The sequence below is a fragment of the Neofelis nebulosa genome, chromosome 9 (assembly GCF_028018385.1).
Source record: "Neofelis nebulosa isolate mNeoNeb1 chromosome 9, mNeoNeb1.pri, whole genome shotgun sequence".
Taxonomy (NCBI): Eukaryota; Metazoa; Chordata; class Mammalia; order Carnivora; family Felidae; genus Neofelis; species Neofelis nebulosa.
The window spans coordinates 54,274,226-54,298,883 of record NC_080790.1 but is presented as its reverse complement, the minus strand read 5'-3'; the positions used below and the strand labels follow the sequence as shown (position 1 = coordinate 54,298,883).

Genomic DNA, 24,658 nt, shown 5'->3' with positions numbered 1-24,658 from the left:
CATCATTACTTTCTTCAAAGTGTAAATATCTATACCAATTCCCACACCACTGCTGGGGGGAACAAAGGCAATAGGAAATGTAGATAAAATTAAATTTCCTTATAACTTGCAGCCCATTGACAGATACTTGAGGCGGGCAGAATATGACCTTCTTCCAGGAACTCCCAACTGTCTTGATGTTAATGCTTTGCTACAGGGAAAAACAACCTGAGCTTGACAATTGCTAGGCCTCCAGGGTTCTGAGTCTTCTTTAGTACATCCTTTCGGGAACTTCCCCTTATCTTTACTTCCCCCAGTTCCCAAGTATGTAATCAGTCACAATCCCAGGGCAGCTCTTTCTGCCCATGGGTCCTGTCCCTGTGCTTCAATAAAACCACCCTTTTTGTACCGAAGATGTTTCAATTCTTTCTTGGCCATTGGTTCCAAATCCCAACACTTCAAACCTCGTCATTTCGGTGTCTTAAGTGGGACTTTGATCCTTGGTGCAAATTTGGTGAGTATTTCCTCTCCTCTCTCTTTACTTCCATTTCAGGGGGTTTTCAGGGAGTATGGTCTTTTTGGAACACTTTCACGTCGTTTGCTCAGGCTGCAGTCCTCTAACCCATGGCTACTCTGTGGGGAGGAGAAAGCCTGCTTTTTGGCCGGAATGGTAATAAGACCCAGAAACTTGATGCCTCTCTTTGTTTCTGTCCTTATACAAAAAGTGGTCAGTCTCGGTCACAGGACAGCCACCAAAGTCACAAGGATGGCTGCCAATCTTAAGACTCCCGTATGAGGGTTGCCTGGGTGGCTCAGTCGGTTGAGCGTCGGACTTCAGCTCAGGTCATGATCTTGTGGTTCGTGAATTTGAGCCCCGCGTCAGGCTCTGTGCTGACAGCTCAGAGCCTGGAGCCTGCTTCGGATTCTGTGTCTCCCTCTCTCTCTGCCCCTCCCCTGCTCGTGCTCTCTCTCTCTCTCTCTCTCTCAAAAATAAATAAATGTTAAAAAAAAAAAAAAGTTTTCCTCCTCATTGGTCTAATGTGATCCCCTCCACATCTCTGGTCTAGCCGCTTCTGGTCCCAGGGGCCTCCACTCAGAGCTGACCAATTCCCAACCAGGACCATTTCCTAGGAAGTTGATTGTAAAGACGACATGTGTGGGAATATTGCCTAGACCATGATGGATTTCTATCTTTACTGTTTCCTGTCAATGTCCTCTACTGACTACTTAAATGACAAAATTGGGTAATTTCACCTTGTAAAACTTTTCCAGTGTTTTCCATGGGTTAAAAACGGTGGGTTCTTACACAGCCTTCTCAGCAAAGCAAGCCAACGTGCAAGCATGGCCTTCTCAGCAAGAATTCTTTCTCGGCTGTCAGCCCCAAACTCCCAACATTTCCACATCACCACCAAGCAATTAACTCAGTTCTGACGCTGTCTACCCAGAGATAGCATCAGATTCCACAGGGACTAACCTCACTCCAGGTGCCAATTGCATGCCCAGGCTGTCATCCACACTTCCAACAAGACTGGCTATAAATCAGAGGTTCCCACGACCCCTTCCTTGGGTTTAATTGATTTGCTACAGCAGCTCACAGAACTCAGGAAACCCATATACTCGCTAGATAATTGGTTTATTAGAAAGGATATTAAAGGATATGAATCAATAGCCAGATGATGTGATACCTGTACATAGGGCAAGGTATGTAGGGAGGGGCACACAGCTTCCCTGCCCTGTCCGGACACACTGCTCTTGCTGTACCTCTGTGTGTTCGCCAACCTCGAAGATCTCCAAACCACATCCTTTTGTGTCTTATGGAGGCTTCATTGCATAGGCATGAGTAATTCACTAGCCATTTTGACGGATTCTGCCTCCAGCCCCTCTCTCCTCTCTGTAAATCAAGGGGTGGAACTGAAAGTTCCAGTCATCTAATCACATGATTGTTTCCCCTGGCAACAAGCCCCCATCCTTAGGTGACCCAGGGGCTTTCCACATCACCTCAATAACATAACAAAGGACATTTAACAAAAGATAGACTTTAGGACATTTCTCACTTAGGAAATTCCTGGAATTTTAGGAACTCTGTGCAAGAAACTGGACAACCAAACATGTATTTATTATAAATCACAGCACCACAGTATGCAAGGTATTTTTGCTCTTATTATTTCACTCAGAGTCATATCTGCAGGGTACATGGTTAGTGCTCCTTCCTATACCATGGTCCAAACAATAGACTTAAGTAGGTGGGTCCATGCATATAAAGAGATAAGAAGCTATTGAACTGATGTAATGAATGTTTTCCCCTCCAGGGAGACAGAGAGCCACGAGGTTGTACAATTGATGTGGTTTGAAGTGGGGCTCAGGAGCCAATGGCCAAGAGAATTCTTGAGACATCTTCAGTGCAAAAAGGGTGTTTTTATTACAGCACGGGGACAGGACCCATGGGCAGAAAGAGCTGCACTGGGATTGTGAGGAGTGACTGATTATATATGATCTTCTAACCTACGGAGGAGAGAGTGACGTTAGGGTCCCAGGAAATTGAGTCTATAGATTGCTGGAGATTGCTTTTTTCTTGTAAATCGTTAAAATAGTTCCAAGTTGATGGAGATTCATGTCCTGCAAAACTGTGATCTCTATCAGTTAACCATTTGTTTTTCCCTTTGTTCTTGGGGAGTCAGGAGTGCCTGAGGAATGTCACACACATCCCACCCAAGTGGTGTTGTGGTGTATTAGCTCGTGCTTTGTCCTCAGCTTGCCTTTTGCCGTCTCACCACAATGGACCCAATGAAGCTACGAGATCTAAAGACTAAAGACTGTTTCTTACAGTGTGTGGACTTTTGCCACCTACACACAGATCATCTTTGATGATTGTTAAGAATGCATATTCCTGGGCCACAACTCCACCCGCTGAATCATAATCTCAGGTATTGACCTAAGAAACTGCATCTTTTAATGGGCTGTTCGGACATGTTAAAATTTGAGAGCTACTTTCCCAAGGCCGAACAGGAGACATTGTGTCTAAGGGAGACGCGATAGTCTCTTTTTGCAAAATTGTGCTCTCCTGGGAAACAGTGATGACCAGGATACCAATCAGGTCCTTTAGGAGTTAGAGTTGTACGGCTTTAAGCCCCAAGTTCACATCACCTAATGGCACAAAATCTCAAACCATGAATGTAGAAAGCAATCCTGGACTGGTTAATTCCTAGGCACCTCACAGAAATAAATGCAGACCTTCTCTGAAGAAAGAAGCCACCTTTAACCTAGGCCTCAAAGAATTCCCAAAAGTAATTCTCCGAGGAACTCACGGCTAAAACGAAAAAGCACACAAAGAAACAAGGCACCAGGAGTGAACATCAGCAGAAACAAATGGCAATCCAGATACAGGAAATACCAGGTATAGACTTAAAAAGATAAGTCTGCATATCATATTTAAAGAAGTAAAAGACAAGGTTCAAAATAGCTTCAAGGGAGAGAAAATAGTGACCAAAGTTGAGAAATAACAAAAAGAATTTCTAAGCATATAGTTGAAATTTGAAAGTCAGTGGATTAACTATAATCAGGCACAAAGGACCCTTCTAGGGAGATAGGCAGAGTTATTTTGAAGGAAGTTTCCATTACCATTTTTATTCAAATTGTACTGGATGTCCCGGGCAGCAGAGTTAAGGCAATTTTTTTTTTTTTTTTAATGTGTAAGGATTAGTTGGGAAGAAACAAACCTGGTATTATTCATGGGTAAGAGAATAGTGCACATAGAAAATATCCACTAGAGTTAATAAATCAATTTAGCAAAGTTGCAGTGAACAAAAGTCAACATAGAGAAGTTCATTGTATTTATTTATTTTTTTAATGTTTATTTTTGAAGGAGAGAGAGACAGAGTATGAGCGGGGGAGGGGCAGAAAAAGAGGGAGACACAGAATTGGAAGCAGGGTGGAGGGGCGCCTGGGTGGCTCAGTCAGTTGAACCTCCGACTTCAGCTCAGGTCATGATCTCACTGTCCGTGAGTTCGAGCCCCGCATCGGGCTCTGTGCTGACAGCTCAGAGCCTGGGGCCTACTTCAGATTCTGTGTCTCCCTCTCTCTCGGCCCTTCCCCTACTCATGCTCTCTCTCTGTCTCTCTCAAAAATAAATAAACATTAAAAAAAAAAAAAAAAGAATTGGAAGCAGGCTCCAGGCTCTGAGCTGTCAGCACAGAGCCCGAGGCCAGGCTCAAACTCGTAAGCTGTGAGATCATGACCTGAGCCAAAGTCAGATGCTCAACCCTTGAGCCACCCAGGCACCCCCATTGTATTCTCTATACCAGCAACGAATTGTTAGAAAATGTAAATTTATGTCTTTGTAAAAATATTTTTAAATACCATTTACAAAGACAACAAAAATTACTCAGAATAAATACAACAAAAGAGAATGCAAGTTCTCTGAATCCACTTGCTTGTGGCTACTGTAACAAGTTACCACAAATGTGAAGATTTAAAATAACAGAGATTTACTGTCTTAACAGTTCTGGAGACGGGAAGTCCAAACTCAGCATCACTGAGTTGAATTCAAGGTGTTGGTAGGGCCACACGCCGTCTGGAGACCCCAGAGCAGCCATGTCTCGCTCCTTCAGTGGCTGGTGGCTGCATCGTTACAGTCGCTGCCCCTGCAGTCAAAATGGCTCACATCTTCTGCATCAATTCTTCCTCCCACTTAAAACGTCTTTACAAATTTGATTCTGTCATTTGCCTTTTTTTTTCTCTCACTTATGATAGCATGTCTGTGATTTGGGATTCTGAGCTTGTTTTTTGGAAAGTGCTTTGAGGCTTATATTGAAAGTTCCCTGCTCCAGAAAAAGATGTGGGTTGGCTTCTGCCAGGTGCCTGGAGGCTCCATCAACTCAGGATCACTGTAAAATAACCTCTCAGGTTGAGGCTTTTTTAGGACAAACAGGTAGGGCAAATGTCTGCACAAAACCTGCATGATTCTAGCTGTGGTAAGGAATTCCCGTGGGAGATTTGTCCCCGATCCACCACAACCGAGGCTGAGGCCTGCCCTTTCCCTTGTCCTAACCCTCTCTGACATATTTCCTGGGTTACTCTTTTGCCAAGAATGTTTTCCATTCTGCTGACTTCCCACCTTTCTCTAGACTGTGGCTTTGTCTCCTGCCCGCCATGGGCAGCCCACTGGAATTAAAAAGATCTAGCCTCCAGGAGAACAGATGCCCCCACCCCCCAGAATTGCCACCAGCTTCCATACTTGTCACTTCTCTTCCTAGGGCTTTCTTACTTTTTGCTTCTGAGAACTTTTTTCTTGATAAGAGATTGTTTTCTTCTGCATTCCCACCCAACATTAACTTCTCTATCCCAGGAATTTCCTGTTATCTAGTCTCAATATTGCCAAAAATTCCTGCTGCCACCTCTCTACATATATGGGCCTGCAGTTTATATACAAGAATAGAGAAGGTAGGGTCCCAACCTTAGCTACAAGAGAGAGAAGCAAAAAGTTCTGGCAGAGAGGCACCACTACCTGGGTGCTCATGGAGGCCAAAGGAAACACAAGATGGGTAATGGAAGAGAAAATGTATTGGTATGTGTGTGTACACGTATGTATTTAAGTAAACTATGGACTCTTGACTAGTTGTACAAATGAGGGTTTAAGTAGCAGTGCACGTTCTTTCCCTGATATGTATACATTTATATAATTAATCAACTTGGCCCCTCCCCCTTCTAAGTATTCCACTTAAGACTATAAGACTTTTATACTAAGGGGGATTGTGACTAAGGGAGAGAAACGGACAACACATAGAGAGAAATTTGTGAAATTTATCTCCTCTTCTTGGGAAGAGGGTGTGTCTTTATTTCAACAGGGATTCTTGCAACATATCAACCAGAATCATATCCTTTTTGATCCTCCTTGGAAATTTAAATATGGACACAAGGATGAGTATAGATGCTGGGTAATCCCAAGGGTGAACTGCGCTGGACACGGTCTGTTGAGTATCTTGCGCCAGCCCACCCTTCTAAGTTCTCCTTTCTACTGTATACCTATCCACAGAGATCCAATTAGATTTCACCAATGAGAGCCACTTGCACACAATCTGGAACAGGAAAGTAGAAATAAGTATTCTCCAGTGGTAAACGGCAAACAGGTTAATGGGCATCAGACAGCTAATGTGGGATCTGCCAACAGCTCCCACGCATCTTTCTGGCAGTCACCCACCCTGGTGCCACAAGACCTTCCAACAGTTGTGGCTCCTTGCAATTCCTACACGGGCAGATTGCACAGGGGCCTCATTCCCCCTTCCCGAGGCCTCCTCATGGCTGTGTAAGCCCCAATTCCCCATATTAAATCCTTTCCCACTGGAAATGCCAGTCAGTAGTGATTTATGACTTCTTGACCAAACTCTAACTCAGCAAATAAAAGCACTGAAAGAAAATAAATTAAAATGCTATTTAGAGTGTAACTTAAGGTCAGCAAGTGGTTTATTAAGCAACTGCTATGGCAAAGTCATTGTGCTTAGGCAATGAGAAACACAAATATCGTGTAAGCAGAGCCCATGTGTCCACAGGACCTTCTCATATGGTGTGTGTGCCTAGGAGACCCACCAGGATGCTAGGCAGCTCAAGGTAAGAATGGAAAAGCAAGAGCTGGCTGTTACTTTTTGTGAAGGGTTATCCATTTAAATAATGATCCAAGTTTTGAAGCATCCTGTTTGGGCCTAAGTCAAGCCGTAACAGATTCTTTAATTTAAAAAATAACTTAGGGGAGCCTGGGTTGCTCAGTCAGTTAAGCGTCCAACTTCCGCTCAGGTCATGATCTCACAGTCCGTGAGTTTGAGCCCCGTGTCGGGCTCTGTGCTGACAGCTCAGAGCCTGGAGCCTGCTTTGGATTCTGTGTCTCCCTCTCTCTCTGCCCCTCCCCTGCTCATGCTCTGTCTCTCTCTGTCTCAAAAATAAATTAAAAAGAAATAAAATAAAAATAACTTAAAAATCAGCCTTGTCTTCTGATAGGATATCAACATTCTCCGAGCTGCCCTTCCTTAGTTTCAGCAATGTTCAGCCCAAAGGAACTGAGTGAGGACCAATAACATAGCAACATCACCTTTTGGGAAGGCCAAGTTGAGGAGACCAATATGTCTACAAGTCAACTAGCTTTTGTCTGTTCTGGGGAACTCCAGACTCCGTGCTTTACTCCTGGAACCAGGCATTCACACACAAATTTACACAAATAGGTCTCTGCTGAGAAAATAACTCAAAGTACTTAAGTTATTAATGTTGTATCAGTAAAATCAATTCTGCATTAAGAAGCCAGAGTAGTTTTCCACTTCACTTAAAACATCAAAAAAAAAGAAAGAAAAACAAAACCCCACACACACATACATACATGCAAAAACCGTACATATGAAGAAGTTTTAAGTTAATTTGTTTCTTTCAAAGAAACACTTTGAACTTTAGTAACAATCAATACATGGGTCCAAGTTAAGAACCAAGAACATAAGATAAAAATCTTATAAGGATTTCCCACAGTTCCTAGGTTTCTACACAGCAGCAAAAGTAAATCCAATTTTGGGTTTACCTTTTATTCAAAGGATAAATACAAAATTAGGAAGCAAGAGATAGAATTCAAGGCAAATGTGCTCAACATTTCAAAATAATTCTACATACAAAGTATGGGGGCAAAAAGCCCCCATGAACCAAACTGGTTAACTACATTCAAGTCTAACAGGAACTTGAATTTACTGCTATTTCCCTTGGCCAGGAACTAAAAGCCTTGTCTCAGGTATTTTCCATCCCATTAGGGGCACTGTTTGAAGACCAAGCTTTCTAATGAGTCCATCCCACTTTGCACTTGCCATAGAACATCCGTGACTGATGCTGCCACACTGGCATCAGTGAGGACAACATGAGGACAGGAGTGTCACCTGAAAGGGCTTGTTGGCAGAAACAAACTGTAGTGACCCTGATACATCTAGACCTTTGCAACCAGGATGTTATAGGACAACCCAAAACTAATGGGTATCAACCTTTGGGTCTCACAAATTAAGAATGTATTAGGGGCACCTGGGTGGCTCAGTTGGTTACACATCCGACTCTGGATTTTGGCTCAGGTCATGATCTCATGGCCTGTCAGTTTGAACCCCATGTGGGGCTCCATACGGACAGGACAGAGCCTGCTTGAGATTCTCTCTCTCCCTCTCTCTGCCCCTCTCCCACTCACATGCACCTTCTCACCCTCACTCTCTCTCTCAAAATAAATAAACATAAAAAAAAAAGAGAGAGAGAATATATTAGTTAAGAAGTACGAGGTCATTTGCCTTCTACTTATAATAAATCCAGAATTCTCAGTGAGTACTTCTATCATAGGCTTTGGGAAGTCTGGCAATTCTCCTTCTAAGACCTTACCATATTTATCTCCATTCCAGAACATACAAAGCTGAGTGACAGAGACAAAAATTAACTTCTAAAGATCCCCAAGGTATGCAATAGTTGTGAGTTCCAGGATATACCTTATTAGGCTCTATTTTTAAACTGATGGATGCCTCTAAATGCCTCTAAATTTCTTATACTGCAGAAATTAAAAGCATATAAAACATGTCAAGAGCTTTCATCTTAATAAGTATAAATAGCCTTTTTAATCTTATACAAACCAAGGTAGACTGATAAGTGGGTGGAAGGAAATAACTACAATTCTATCCAAAAAGCATTTCTCTAATTGTTTACAAGCTCCATTTTTTATTCCATATTTTCAACTGCACATCCAGACTTCATTTTCAAAAATCTTTTGAAATACGAAAAGGTACATACGGCTACATAACAGCATTAGGAGAAATACATTTGAGAAAACACAATAAGTGAACCTTGGAATTTCAGCCAACGAATCACATTAATAATATGAAGTTCAAAAACATGGCCTTTCAATCTTAGAAATAATCTCTTGTACACATGCTAACCAAAAAAAAAAAGAACAATGAATTTTTCTGATTACACGCATACTTCTGGGGAACAGATCAGCTGGTTAAATAACCTGTAACCTGGCAATCTGTCTGTATATTATTACAAGATTAGTTTATAGCTCCAGGATGTTTAAGCTAATAAAGTTCCTACACCATTTTTTTTTTTTAAGGAAGAACTATTTACGTACAGAGAGCAGTGAGGGAGACTTAACCCTTACTTCTTTCCTCATCCAAAAAACTGAAAGAATTCCTTTTTCTTAAATGCCACTCCCAATGACAAACTGGCCTCTAAATTTTTAGGGAAATTATTTCTTGGCCTTTACTAAGTACTCGGTAAATACTTACTGATAGCCAATTAAGGTGATTTTAAAGATAACCATTTAATAAAAGTAAAGCTGGATTTTATGCCAAAACGTGGCCCATGGAAAAAGTGATCCGTGCTGTGTGGCAGCCCCAGGCTTTGCTGTAGAGCAACACGGAGACAGAGCTGAGAGACTGGGCTCAGTTCTATGGGAAGGCAAAACAGCACAGCTATTCATTCAAACCACCCTGGCAGAACTCTGTCTCCTGCAGAACACAGCGAGTGCTGTAAGAACTAGGGATAGAGATTTTAGCTTGCTGTTTATAAAAGGATCCTGTAAAAGGAAGCTTTGTTCTATAATTAACAGATTGCCAGATACTTCAGAAACTTTAGATTTAGAGGACAGGCTGTCTTGCTACTCACCCATTTTAAATATCCTTCTTTTGCAACTATCACTTAAGTAAAGTGTCGATCACTGTATACACCAGAAATCTGCTAGAAACACATTCTTACAAAAAAATTCAAAACACTTGAGAAGGTACAGTATCTATGGAGTATAACATCAGAAAAAATAGAGCCTTTGCTTTATCTAATGATTCTTTCTAAAACAATTGGCAAGTTGAAGTGGAGACATGTAACTTTTGATTACATTTATGCAATCATCTCTTCTTTTAAAAAGCAACAGTAATGGATTAACTCCTAGCATTAGAGAAGTTTACTAACAACTAAACACTGGCTACATTCTTAGTGCAATACAATCTTTAACACATCTACCAACATGTACACACTTCAAATATTGGCAAATTGCTTCAAAATGTAATTCTCACTAAGTTTTGGTAACTTATTCACAGTTCACTGTTAGAGTTCTTGGACTTACAAGACATGAAGAAGAAATGACCAACTGGCTCAGGAAACTAAACATTCGTCTTAAAAGAACAGAAAACTGAAACAAAGCAAGGATTCTAAAATCTCCAGCTCACAAAAAGTATAACTTACACAAATATGAAAAGTTTTATTTAAGCGAAAACAAAATAGCCACAGAACATTTTAAAAAGCTAACAGGATCATTCCCATATTCATTCTGAGTACCGTAAGAAAGGTAATTCAAGAATTTCCTAAAATGTTCTCATTAGCCATTATTTACGGTAGATTCCATAATATTGATTATCAAGCTATTACAGACTTACAAGTTAATACAGCATAACCTTACAGTCTTGCCAGTTAACTATGATGTTCATTTTAACCCTGGAAATGACTGGTTCAAAGCTAATGTCATCAGTCCTATTGGTTGTCATGTCATAGATCTGAAGATAAGGTTAAATTCATCAAGCTAGGGAAATACTGATGTTTTAACTATCCTTAAATATTGTGAGGAAAACTCATGTGTTAGTATTTCTAAACTTGAGGTTAAAAAAAGTAATCTGAAATATGTTTTCATGGATAAGACACTCTATCCGGTGGTCTGGTATACAAAATCCACTAAATTTGTGGATATAAGGCTAAAATATCTTCCTCTACCATTTCCTTCCATTTCTTTGGCCTTCACAAATTCTATGCAAGCTATGATTTCTTTTTCAATAAACACTTTCCAATGACATTGTGCTTTTAGAAAAATCACTTACATTGTAATATACAATAGTTAACATTAGTCTTTCCCTTTTATTGCTACAGTATATCCTAATTTTTTTTAAGATAAAACACTGACTCCAAAAGACTTCTTAAAATGTTTGTTAAAGCAAACACTTCAGCTGGTCTTCCTTCTTTGAAGGTTTTAATATAAATAAGCGCCAAATGAACATCACCAAGGAGCTTTAAAGCAGGGGGGTGGGGGGCAGGGGGCTCCTTTCCCCCTGTCCTCATTATTAGCTTAGGCCAAGAGACCTGTATTCAGAAGGATAAGACACTACCATCTTAAAAACAACTTTCCACAAAACGTGAGACAGAAAATTTGTGTTAGCTCTCTTAACCCCCAGCCCCATCTGCACTCCACCCTGTGTCACCTCCCCTTGAGTGCTATCTATGCTTGCTTTTTACCTGCTTTTCGCCTTTGCTATTCCTTGGAGTACCACAGATACATGGTCTAACCAGCCCGTGATAATAGCTAACTCTACAAAATGCATTTTAATAACCTCTTTTGAACATAATACGCCCCCTAAACTTGGACCACTGTCTAAGTGAACAAATCTGCTAACAACATTTAACAACCCAGCTCACCTCCATTTTTCCACTCTCTCACCCTGTGCCTTGCAATCATCTTAATCTTCACCGGTGATAAGACGGCCTGGTGACAAGCAGACTTTACTTTAAACAAGATATCCTTTTCAGTTTCTTGCACACTGACTTGCCTGTAATAGGACGCTGACATATAGCAAACTAAAAACAGTTAACATTAATTTTCCTCTTATCATTTATAACTATGGCATAGGTAATTTAAAAGAGATAGAAAAGCTGACTGACTGCAGAGTAACAATCATTTACTGGGCCACGTGTTAGAGGTTATACATGACCCCAGCCTAAAAAGGGCTCATGGCTGAGGTAAGAAACTCTAAGTTACATATGAATGAATTTAAACTTTAAATGTACTACAAGAAAGAACTTTTTATATAAAGGACTCCTTTTGTAGAATATCTTTCTTGAAAAATCAGGTTTTCTTATCCTAGATTACATTGGTTTTAATTGGGCATGTGTACTTGTTAGTGATTTGCCTCATTACAGTATTTTTTGTGTTCATAATTAATGTGTAAAAGCATTTAAAAATCACTACATTAAATAAAATAAGAAGAAGGGATGAAGAGAAACCATGTTTATTTGGAAAATACCACTTCTTTGTTAATATCAGCTTTTGATATTCAATTCAGAACATATCCTAGCTTGAAGTGTGTGTGTGTGTGTGTGTGTGTGTGTGTGTGTGTGTAAGAGAGAGACAGACAGACAGCCATAGAAGAGAAAAACAGAGAAACTGAAAACTAATGATTGATTTCACATATTTGTTCACTTGGGATGCTGATTCAAACTTTTTAGGCCATTAGGAAATGCCAAACCCATACAAATCAGAAACATAAAATGCATAATTTAACCAACAGAAGAAATGACTCTAAACATATACTAAAATTAGCAAGCCTAAACAAAATAATCTCAGAAACATTTAAAATACATAGATATAGCCATAGTAGCTATATATAAGATGTAAATAGTAACCTTACTTTATTTTTAGAAACAATCAGGTTTCTAGTCTCCATCTATGACAGTCCTTCCAAAGTACCTCAAAATATGCAAAGTACTTTTTCTAACCCTAATACACAAGCAGAACTCTGTGCCGCACTTGCAGCAATTGCTTTTAGAAAATCTTAACCTCATCAAGAAATTCAAACACAGAAAAAAGAAAAAGGCTGAATTTACTTAAATAATTATGCTAAGTATCTTTACAATTTAAAAGTGAAAACTTTAAAAAGAGAAGGACTTCACCAAAACACAGACACGCTGCCCTATAACCCCCAAGATTTGGCAAAAAAACCCCATGGGGAAATTATTACTCAAGACATTTTGGGTGTCAAACCAATATTCTACTCTATTTTCTTTTTTTTTTCAACTTTTTTTTTTTTTATTTATTTATTTATTTTTGGGACAGAGAGAGACAGAGCATGAACGGGGGAGGGGCAGAGAGAGAGGGAGACACAGAATCGGAAACAGGCTCCAGGCTCCGAGCCATCAGCCCAGAGCCTGACGCGGGGCTCGAACTCACAGACCGCGAGATCGTGACCTGGCTGAAGTTGGATGCTTAACCGACTGCGCCACCCAGGCGCCCTATTCTACTCTATTTTAATCTAAATTGTTAATTTCCATTTCCGATGTAAACCAGATGAAGGCACCTCGATTTCACTTTATTTATTCATATCTTCTTCGTTCCTAAATATATTTCAGGAGTAAAACACAGATAATAGAGAAAAATACCTAGGAAGTAACATTATATTTGATGCAATCCTTCACTAGTCTCAGTGTAAAGCATACGGCTTTCTCGAAGCCTAGCCCAGCATACACACTTAGAGTCAAGTGATTAGTCAAAAAACTTGCAAATCTTCCAAACTACAGAGAACTTCCACCTGGCGCAAAGGTACTAGTTTATGCAACAAGGCAGTAAAAAGCTAAAATTCACTACAAGACAATTTTCCTCAGGGCAAAATTAAAGAGAAATCTACATATATCAATACTGATTTAATCCCAGACATTTGGTAACAACTTTGTGTGGTAATTTCAAAGAATAAGGTAAACTAAGTCATTCAGCAGTCATTAAACAAAACAAAACAAAAAACTACAGATATTAGAAAACAGAAACCAGTTTTAGAAAATGGAAAAACCAGGAGTAGGACACCCCATCTGTATGTCCCCCATCTTCACACTGAAAACCATGTTGTCAGTTGTCTAAAGCAGCTCAAATTTAAAAGTTTGTGCTATGAGATTGTGCAAATAACTTGCTGTTAAGAACTGGAGAAAAACCAATGCACTACACACTCTAGCTTCCTAAGTGAACTCAACTTCCACCTAACAAGCAACAGGTCTGAGAGACTTAGGTTAATGTAACTTACATAGAAATCCCACCAAGAAATTCCACCAAGAAAAGCTTTCACTTTTTAAGTTCTACAGTTTGATTTAAAACCAAAACACAAACAAACTTCAAAACAAATCACAGCATCTTCTCTTTACACGTAAACTTAGCAAGACCTTAATTAAATGTCCAAGTATTAGCATACATTGTTGCTGGCTTCAGATATCCAACTAAATGTACTACACTTTCTTTGAGCTGAATGAATAGAAGCTCGGTAAAACAAAGGCCAATTATTCTAAAAACACACAGTCCTCCCAGGCTGAAGTGGAGGACCCAGAAATCCAACATCCAGCATCCTTTAAAGAAAATGAGAGCTAAATCTCTTTGTGATAACAATTCCAATATAAATTCCATTATTTAAACTCCCCCACAAATTACTGGAAAAATATGAGGTAATTTCACAAAAATCACAAATTGAGTGGAGTAATTATAACCGATATATAAATAAGGATTTACTAAAAAAGGCTTCAAGGGGTGCTATTTTAAATCAAGGTGTTAAATACAAAAGGTGTCTTGTGTTGCTCAATCGCCCAGAGTTGCAGATGCTCCTTATTCTACAGTTACAGATTTGGCAAGGTTCCGGGGGAAATCAACCTGCAAAAAAAAGAGCGATATTTGAATATTGTATAGACTGGGGGGAGAGGAGCAGTTACTCTAAGCAAATTATTTTTGTATATAAAACCAGAAAACAACATGTTCATTAACCATGTTAGTTACACACTACAAATAACTAAAATGGGAAAATACAATCAAATAATGTATCTCAAAAGTCTTGAAAAGAGGAAAAAGGATCCTGAAGGAGCAGGTTCGGCACAGGAAGTGCTCCTACGGTCCCCCATAAAGGTGGCAGCCGTCTCAGGGGACACTGGAAGTGTGGAAGAGTGGGATGTTCGATGGTCAGAGTGACTGCGAGGCCAGGAATGCTAGGTCCTGTGGTGCGTGGGGGCGTCCCAAACAAGAACTGCCAAGAGCTACCCCAAAAGAAACAGGAAACACAGAGGTGTTCCCCAAGGAGGTCATCTCTAATCTCGGAGTTAGGGTCCAAAGTTCCTTCAGGTTCTATATGTAAGAAAAGGTTACGATGTAACTTACAAATCGGGCCATGCCGCTGTAACAGGTGACAGATAAATATCTGAAGGATTTCCCAAATGCTATTGCTAAAAATTTCAAAGGAAAACGCTGAAAGTGAACTGGGTAAAAAAAAAAAAAGTCCAAGATTTCTGCAGGGGCCCATCACGTACATCATAGCCTCTCAGCACAGCAAGGTGGAAAGCCAGCAACTGTAAGGGGATCACACTGAGAATGCCCTGCAAGCAGTCCACGGAGTGGGGCACCTTGATTGTTCTGTTTGTGTTCTTAATGGTCTCGGTATCTTCCTTATCACATATCACCACTGGGCGTCCCTGGGAAAGAAACACACACACACAGATGCACCATCACTGGTAAGCAAAGGCAGGGCTGTTGCACGTGAATGTGCAAATTTTGCACTGCACATCTGCATGTGGCCTCACTGACTCACAATCCCACGTGGTAAATCAGATTGATCTCACTTATAGCCAAGGAAACGGAAACTTTGTGGGATTCAGTAATGGGTTTAAACTCACACAAACGAGGGGTGCCTGGGTGGCTCAGTCGGTTAAGCGTCCGACTTCGGCTCAGGTCACGATCTCACTGTCTGTGAGTTCGAGCCCCACGTCGGGCTCTGTGCTGACCGCTCAGAGTCTGGAGCCTGTTTCAGATTCTGTGTCTCCCTCTCTCTCTGACCCTCCCCCGTTCATGCTCTGTCTCTCTCTGTCTCAAAAATAAATAAACGTTAAAAAACAAAAAATAAACTCACACAAACGAGAAATACCCGGCTCAGTGCTCGAATCCAAGTCGGCCTGCCCTCAAAGCTCAACCTCATGACCACTACATTGTGCCCAGACAGTAATATCTTTGAGGCTTTATATAAAAGCCAAATGATCTGAAGAAAACTGTTAAGCACAGCACCTGTAATATTAATATAAAACCTAGTTCCTCCTGAAATATACTTTTAAGAATATTAACTTAAGAGGGAGCAGCATACACTAATAAATAGGAGATCTGGAGACGAGACCTCAGTTTTGGTCTTGGCTCTGCTTATTATGAGATCTAGCAGCTGGGTCCCGTCAAAACTCTTCAGCATCTCCGATTCTTCACATGTAAACTTAAACATGTTTTCTAAGCCTCCTACCAGGCACTGGATTATCACTTTAAATGTCATAAAATTCAAATAAGCCTTAGTGACCCAACTCTTAGAGAACCCCAGGTCCCCTCACAGCAGCCCCTAACTTACCTGCCTAGCAACCACCTGCTGAAGAGCATTCTGACACTTGGCGTAAGTGTGATCTCTCATGATAATCATGATGACAGGCATCAACTTATCCACCAAAGCCAAAGGGCCATGTTTCAATTCACCAGCAAGGATGCCTTCAGAGTGCATATAAGTGATTTCTTTGATTTTCTAACAGGAAAGAACTAGATTAGTCTTCAGTTTGTTTTTCAAAAACCCATTCTTAAGTAAATATTACACAAAACATCTGGTGTCTGAAGTCACTATTTATCCAGAAGTATTAAAGGACCACTGACCTGTAAATACAGGTTAATAGATCATTATTTCTAAACTCTCAACAAGTAACTATAAGTTTTAAAACCACAAAAACTTTTTGCAGATTTTAGGTGACCATGAATATATTCATATTACTCGGTGGCTGTTCTCTACTTGCCTCATGCTTGACCTCAATTAAATCTCACACCTAGAAAAAATTCAATCTTTTATTTATTCATATTTGGACAACAAATTAACCAAGTTACTTGCTAAACCCAAATTACCACACTAAAATGTACTTTTCTTGATTTTCACTTTTGAATTAAGTATTCTGTTACCCTCTCTCAAGATAACAAATCAGAGTACATAAAAACAAAGGCATTTTCAAAAGTTCCACCTATTTCATTCCATTTAAAAATTATGGCTATGTGCCAGGTCCTCATGTCCAACAGACTGAAATTACAAGTGAGAAGACTTACTAGTGCCCCTTCAAGACAAGTAGCATAATGATAGCCACGTCCCATTATCAAGACTGACTTCTGATGATAAAGTTCCGTTGCCAGTTTCTGAATTTCATCATCCATGCTCAATACTTCCTTGATCAAATCTGTTAAGAATATTAACAAAGTCTATGAAAGAAGGACAATAAACTGAACTGATATAGTAACAATAATATACTGGTAGCAACCAACAAAAGACCGGTGCTTCTATCTTCTGTGATCTCAGTGAGGGATTTTTAAATACATAGGCAAAAAATATCTTTTTGACTAAATAGCTATAAACCACAGCGTCAAGGACAAGAAGAGAACTTCGCCCGTTAGCTACTTCCTCGGACAACAAAAATGTACTGTGTGAGGATCTTCGTACCAGGCAGCCGCTTCAATCCAAGCATGATCTCTTTGCGTCTCTCTTGCATGGAGATCCTGTCATCACACATCATGAGGGCAAACATCACAAGGGACACAAACTGGCTGGTGTAAGCCTGGAACAACGCAAAAAAGCACAATTAGCTGCAGCTGCATTTTAAGAACTTGGAATTTTTAATGTAAAACGATGAAAATAAAGACTTTCCTCCCATTAGTTTTACAAATATGTATTGCCCATTTTTTAAAATAGCATTAGTAACAGCAAACTGAACCAGTACTTGAGAAATCTATCACTATTCTCCCTTTCTGAATTTGAACAAATGACCTAACTTTTATTTCCAAAGACAAAAACAGAAGTTCCTTCTAATGCACTAGAAAGGAAAAGCGAGCAGAGAGTAACTCTGCACATGCACGACCAATTTAAGTTTTTGATAGAAGTCAAAAGCAAGGCACTCACTGAAGAATCCCTGAGGTACCTACACTGGTTTGGTTGGATTTTTTTTTTTTTAATTTTTTTTTTTTAACGTTTATTTATTTTTGAGACAGAGAGAGACAGAGCATGAACAGGGGAGGGGCAGAGAGAGAGGGAGACACAGAATCTGAAACAGGCTCCAGGCTCTGAGCTGTCGGCACAGAGCCCGACACGGGGCTCGAACCCATGGACCATGAGATCATGACCTGAGCCGAAGTCGGACGCTTAACCGACCAAGCCACCCAGGCGCCCCTGGTTGGATTTTTAAAAAATTGTTCTTTGAGGGGTGCCTGGGTGGCTCAGTCAGTTAAGTGTCTGACTTCAGCTCAGGTCATGATCTCGCCATCCGTAAGTTTGAACCCCGCATTGGGCTCTGTGCTGATAGCTCAAAGCCTGTAGCCTGCTTGAGATTCTCTGTCTCCCTCTCTCTCTGACCCTCCCCTGTTCATTCTCTCACTCTCTCTCTCTCTCAAAAATGAACATTAAGGGGCACTCTTTCCCAAGGAAGAGTGCCTTCTTTCTTGTTTACTACCGTGTGAGGCACAGTTTTGAAACTTGAGCAGCTTTCCATCTCTTTAGGCCTCAGATGGCCCACCTGTCAAAGGGACATTTATTTTCAAAGTTATCATGAGAATGAAATGAGACCAGTGTAAAGCACTTGGCATGATAGCTGACACACAGGCTCAAAACAAACTTTTACTCATAAAAGTTTGAACTAAAAGACATTTATTTTCCTAGGCCATAAAAATGGTGAATGTTTAAAACCTGCAGTCAACTATGGGGCACCCGGGTGGCTCAGTTAGTTAAGCATCCAACTCTTAATTTCGACTCAGGTCATGATCTCACAGTCCACAGGATTGAGCCCTGCATCAGGGGCTCTGTGCTCAAAACTAACTAACTAACTAACTAACTAACTAAATAAATAAATAAATAAATAAATAAATAAAACTTTCTGTCAACTACCAAGACTATTTTCATTCCCATTAGCTGTATGAGAATGTGAGAGATGCATAGATGCGTATATGTTTACCATTTGCCTGCTAGGTAATGGCCTTTCAATACTACTTTATCACAAATATCCTGAATCTGACAAGTTACGATTGTTTTCATGTTCATTGGCCATTTATGTTTTCTCTCTGAAGACTTAATTTCATTGTTCTTCACTTGTTTCTGCACTTGGGGTGTGGGAGTTCTGTTTTGTTTTTTTTAGTTGGTCTTAAGGTCTTTATTGTTGTTTCAAATACTTTTTTCCCAGTTTGGGGTAAACCTTTTTTTATAATGGATTTATTAACTTAGAAGTTTTATTTTTTTAAACTGTTAAGTAGTACTGTTAGGCTTAGTCCTTCCATTAGCATCAGTTAAGTACTATTAATTTTCTTAATTCTGTTGTTTTCGTTGTCCCTTTTTATTTAATTTTTTTTCTTTTCAGTCCATCTGAAATTTATTTTAGTGCAAGGTGTTAACTTGTGTTTTATTCTTACAAATAGCCAATTTTCCCTCCATTTCAGCCCACCCTTCTCTACTGGCTCATGACATTTCCTGTAGCCTCAGTTCTCACAGCATACTAGAGTTATGTTGCAGAACTACTAATTCTGTCCCACAGATCTGTCAGTTGTTTACAAAACAATCTTCCCATCCAGAAACACAGCATTTCCATCAATTTGTGCTAAAAATTTAAAAGTCCATAAAGTTACAGTTTTCATCTACTCAGTAAGTATTTATTAGGGAGCATTAGACACTGCTTGGTAGAGTTCTAAGTATTTTTATAGCTATTGAAAACAGAATCCCTCCTCCAAACACACCCCTCATATCTTTTCTAAGTAGCCACTGTCAATTTATAGGAAAATATCTTGTATATATTTTATATAAAGCACTTTGTATGAATTCTTCTTCATTCTAAGAAATCTTTTACTTGGTATTCTTAAGCTCTGCAGGTAGTCTGTCCTGTCGATTGCAAATAAGGAGAACCTTGTTTCATTCATTTTTCTCTATTATTTGTCTCCTGCTATTTTGGGTTTCTTTTTTCTTTTTTAGTAAAGCATTTAATGCTATGAAGTTACTTCTAATGATCATTTTGGCCACACTTTCTAAATTTTGAACCATGTTTGTTCATTGTCATTATTTTTGCATGAAGTCTTTTTAATAGCAGTTTTGAGACCTTTTTAACTCACCAGTCATTTAGAGAAACTGTATTTTATATTTCAGGCATTTGAAGTTCTTATTTATTTATTTACTTTGAAAGAGAGACAGAGCACGCACACATGAGGGAGAAGGACAGAGGGAATCTTTTTTTTTTTTATGTTTATTTTTGAGAGAGAGAGAGCAAGCAAGCAAGGGAGGGGCAGAGACAGAGGGAGACAGAAGATCCAAAGTGGGCTCTTAGTTGACGGCAGAGAGTCTGATGCAGTGCTTGAACTCATGAACCGTGAAATCATGACCTGAGCTGAAGTCAGATGCTTAATTGACTGAGGCACCCAGGAGCCTCAGGAGAGAGAGAATCTTAAGCAGGCTCCACACTCAGCAAGGATCCTAGTACGGGACTCTATCCCACAACCCTGGAATCATGACCTGAGCCAAAATCAAGAGTCGGACACTCAACCAACTGAGCCACCCAAGTGCCCCCTTATATTTTATTATTAAATTACTAGGAATAGTGCGGCGTGGTCAGCTACAGTGCTATATATAATTTTAACATTAAGAAATTTATTCCGATTTTTTTTTTTTGTAGATTATAGGCTGAATTTCTACTACTCTTCTCTGGGTAAGGAATCACTTCATTAGTGAATATTTTCCTGTCATAATGTGGAAAATGAGCCTCCTGTATAATAAAAATCACAGTCTGCTAATGCTCCTTACCTTCCCAGTTGTTAAATGAGACTCCCTATTGTCCCTTGCTGGACCTCCCAGCTGCTAGCTGCTCATACAATTCCTTCACAGCTACCTGTCCCTGTGTTCCCAGGTGTCCTACCAGTAGGCTGTGATCCCCGCCACCCCCAAGGCACTGAAGTGGATTTACAGCCCCCTGCCTCCAGGCTAATGAGCACATCTGTATTCTTAAACTCCAGTCCCTTCCAGTCTACCTTTTCCTACTGACAGTTATTTTTCAATAAACCAATTAATCACAAAACATATGATCAGGACAGGGGGAGAGACCCAGTATCTGGGACCCATGGGATCCCTAAACTGTTTCCAATTCAAACCAATCAGATGGTTTTTACCTGAGTAAAAATGTTATTTTACATAGTAACATTTCCTTATTTGGACTTAAGACATCTCAACACTGGTTTTTAAATATAAATATTAAATAGAATAACTTTAACCTAGAATAAAATAACGCACATATTTTTCCATTGCATTCTTATTACAGCTTAATTTACAATTTCATGCTTTTCATTTCATCAATATATACCAGAAAACAAATTATGAGGAAAGCAAATTACACCTCACGCTTCGAACTTACTGAAGTTTGAAAGAATTTACCAGGAAAATGTTGACTCTGAACTTTTAAACTTGGTTTTACTTTTTATTAGGCCAAAAAGTTATTATCAGTTTATTTTTAAAATTCAACAAAAGTCAGTACTGTGGTTAAATTTTAAACACCTGCAATAACATACAAAAATTGCTAAACCTGCATATTTATGCCCATCAATTCCTACAGAAACACAAACTGTCTATGATCTGAAATTATGAGAAACTTACCCTCTCTCTAGCCCTGACAGTTTTTTAGGCAAAGTTGGGGATTTGTAATCAAGATTATAGAATTCTTGTGCTAGCTCCATCACGGGGCCAGGGATTAGGACCAATAATAAACGTTTTTGATCACCTATTAACATGTAAACATATCTGCCATTCAGAAACAGCCTATTACTAAAAACTGCAAAACTTGTACAACTCCAAGCCTAGAATGTCTAAGGCAATTGAAGAAAACAAAATTTAGAATCCAAGAAAACTTAAAGAATCCAAGAAAAATTAAAGAAAGACTAAACTGCTAGGCTTACTAAGAATTTTAAGGAAGTCATTTTTTAAAAGAAATTAATTAAAATATCTACTATGAAAAGATGCTTATTTTCTTGCATAAGATGTAGCCATTGGAGAAACTGGGTGAAAAGTACATGGACTTCTCTGTACTATCTTTGCAACTTCCTATAAACCTATAGTTATCCCAAAATAAAAAGATTTTTTAAAAGGACCTGCAAAAAAGAGAACTACTGCTAGAAATAACAACATGAAAAAAAATCTCAAAAATGTCCTGTTAAGTGGAAGAAGCCAGACACAAAAGGCATGCATTATACAATCCCATTTATAAGAAATTTCTAGAAAAGGACATAGTATAGCAACAGAAAGCAATTATAGCTACCTCAGGCTGAGGCTAAGAGGCGGGAGTAGGGGTTAACTGGAAATGGGCACAAAGGAACTTTTTTTTCAAGTAAGTCTTCTAAAACAGGTCTGTAGTGACAGTTACACAAATTTACTAACACTATACACTGAAAATTAGTGAATGTTATGGTGTGAAATTTATACCTCAATAAAGCTATAGAAGAAAAGGTTAATGGTAGAATCTAGGTGATAGGTATATGGGTGTTAACATAAAATTCCTTTAACTCTGCTGTGTGTTTGAAAATATCGTAATAAAATGTTGAGAAAAATTAAAGTTTCTGTGAGAAACAGAATTAGAAATCAAAAAAATTGTAGTTCCCCTGGCAGCTCACAGTCCAAGAAAGATTTTAATAAAAAGGAAGTCAATAGCGTCCATTCAGTGGTGTGACCCCACATCCCACATATCCCATGGTGAAGCCCTTGTTTCGCCATGTGTTGTGAATAAAGGGGCCTTGGAATGCCAATCCCTGATCAAAGCTGTCTGTCTGGACACTGTTCCAAAACTCTGTATGCTGCTGCTGAGGGCGGCTGGTTATTTATTCAGGCACAGAATGGAAACCCAAGCACAAACAACGTACATGTTTTAATTACCACATGGAGAAAATTCAGGTTTCAGCTTTCTGCAAATTATAGTGTTAGCAACATCAAAGTAACCAAGAAACAAAAAACCACACTCAGAGTTTTTACAGAAGAATCACAAATTTCTCCTTCCCCCCAAAACTTCTGAGTTTCTTTAAAATGAAAAAAATTCAGGGGCGCCTGGGTGGCTCAGTCGGTTGGGCATCCAACTTTGGCTCAGGTCGTGATCTCACTGTTGGTGAGTTCAAGTCCTGCGTTGGGCTCTGTGCTAACAGCTCGGAGCCTGGAGCCTGCTTCAGACTCTGTGTCTCCCTCTCTCTCTGCCCATCCCCCACCACTCACACTTTGTCTCTCTCTCAAAAATAAATAAACATTAAAAAAATTTTTTTCTAATGAAAAAAATTCAAATGTAGCTATGCACATGTTAACATCTTCTTCTACACACCTTTAATTAGAATCAAATTCACTGATACCTAAGTATCTCATTAAACAATCAGCAAGAAATATTACACACTTAAGCAGAAAAACAAAAATGCTAAAATCATAAAGAGTAATGCATTTGTGCAAAGAGAATATCTTTTGCATTTATATATCTAAGATTCCTATTTTTTTTTTTTTTTTAATGTTTTTTATTTATTTTTGGGACAGAGAGAGACAGAGCATGAACGGGGGAGGGGCAGAGAGAGAGGGACACACAGAATCGGAAACAGGCTCCAGGCTCCGAGCCATCAGCCCAGAGCCTGACGCGGGGCTCGAACTCACGGACCGCGAGATCGTGACCTGGCTGAAGTCGGACGCTTAACCGACTGCGCCACCCAGGCGCCCCTCCTATTTTTATTACTAATACTAAATTTACATATATCCCAATTTCAAAGAGCAAAGTAGTCTAAGGCCCTAAAAAAAGTGTTTAAGTCTCCACAGATGTAGTATCCAAAGAGGAATTGATACTGTCATAGGATATTCATTTTTATTTTTTTAAATAGGCAAATTTTATACCAAAGGTGTATCTCCCTTACAAACTTTCAAAGGTAATATGTACATTTTGTCATACTTATTAGAAACTATAAGTGTGCAAATAAAATATGTCAATAAACTATTGTCAAAATGTCAAAAACTATTAGAATAGAATTGAACTGGATGTTTTAAAAAAAAACTGGATGCTTCTAAATTTGTTATTTTTTTAATTCCCTAACTATCCTTAATAAAAGAAGAGAACATCATATTTACCATGTACCCCACGGCACCGGCAGGAGGAAGAGAAGTGATAAATGGATAGCCAGCAGAGGCCCTTTCAACCCCTCAAGATGGGACTGAGGCAGAGAATGACAAGTGTTTTATCTATTACTCACCATGAAGTCGTAAAATAATTACAATGATTAGTAAACTTGATGAGTTCTGTAAGTGCTAACAAATGACCCAGAAGATACAGATTAGTGTGCTCCACCACAACTATGATTAGATAATCATGACAACAAAGTCAAGACTTACTTTTGTGCTGGCCACGCCAATCTCGGGCCCGGCATTAATGTGAACTCCACAGTCTGTCTCCCTTGATATGGAACTGCCCACCGTGTTTGTGATCCCCACAGTTAAAGCTCCTCTCTCCTTACAGTACCGAAGACCCATCAGGGTGTCTGCTGTCTCACCTGTGTAAGAAGGAAGATAAAAGTAACACACAGAGCAATCAGCAGACCCTGTTTCTTAGATGCAAAAACAAAAAACTGACTATACTTTCAAGAATATCATTTAAGTAAAATTTAAAACATGCACTTAAAATAATAAGTTTGCCAAACTTTTAATAAAAGCTTCCTACTTTTTAGGATCTCCTTTCCTACTTTGTCTTTGAAAATTCAGCTCCTTGAGAGTAAAATGTTAATTTTACAAATTCATAAACAATTATGTAATATCAAAATAAATCTGGACTTGTCAAGTCATCTGTAATACCTATTTATCTTCAAATAGCAGTTTCTGCCAAGATATGCTAT

General features: G+C 39.3%; 1 protein-coding gene across 2 annotated transcripts in view; it reads right to left on the bottom strand.

Annotated features, from left to right (window-relative positions):
- Positions 1-13,080: 13,080 nt before the first annotated feature.
- The window catches only part of GFPT1 (glutamine--fructose-6-phosphate transaminase 1), a 52,507-nt gene continuing 40,929 nt past the window's right edge, over positions 13,081-24,658 (bottom strand). For both annotated transcript variants that reach the window (XM_058683848.1, XM_058683849.1), the window contains 6 exons: positions 24,162-24,319; positions 17,247-17,361; positions 16,859-16,986; positions 16,128-16,295; positions 15,055-15,216; positions 13,081-14,407 (listed from right to left, as the gene is read on the bottom strand). In XM_058683848.1, coding sequence (XP_058539831.1) covers positions 14,363-14,407; positions 15,055-15,216; positions 16,128-16,295; positions 16,859-16,986; positions 17,247-17,361; positions 24,162-24,319 — 776 coding nt within the window. In that variant the 3' untranslated portion in view covers positions 13,081-14,362. The remainder of the gene's footprint in view (positions 14,408-15,054; positions 15,217-16,127; positions 16,296-16,858; positions 16,987-17,246; positions 17,362-24,161; positions 24,320-24,658) is intronic.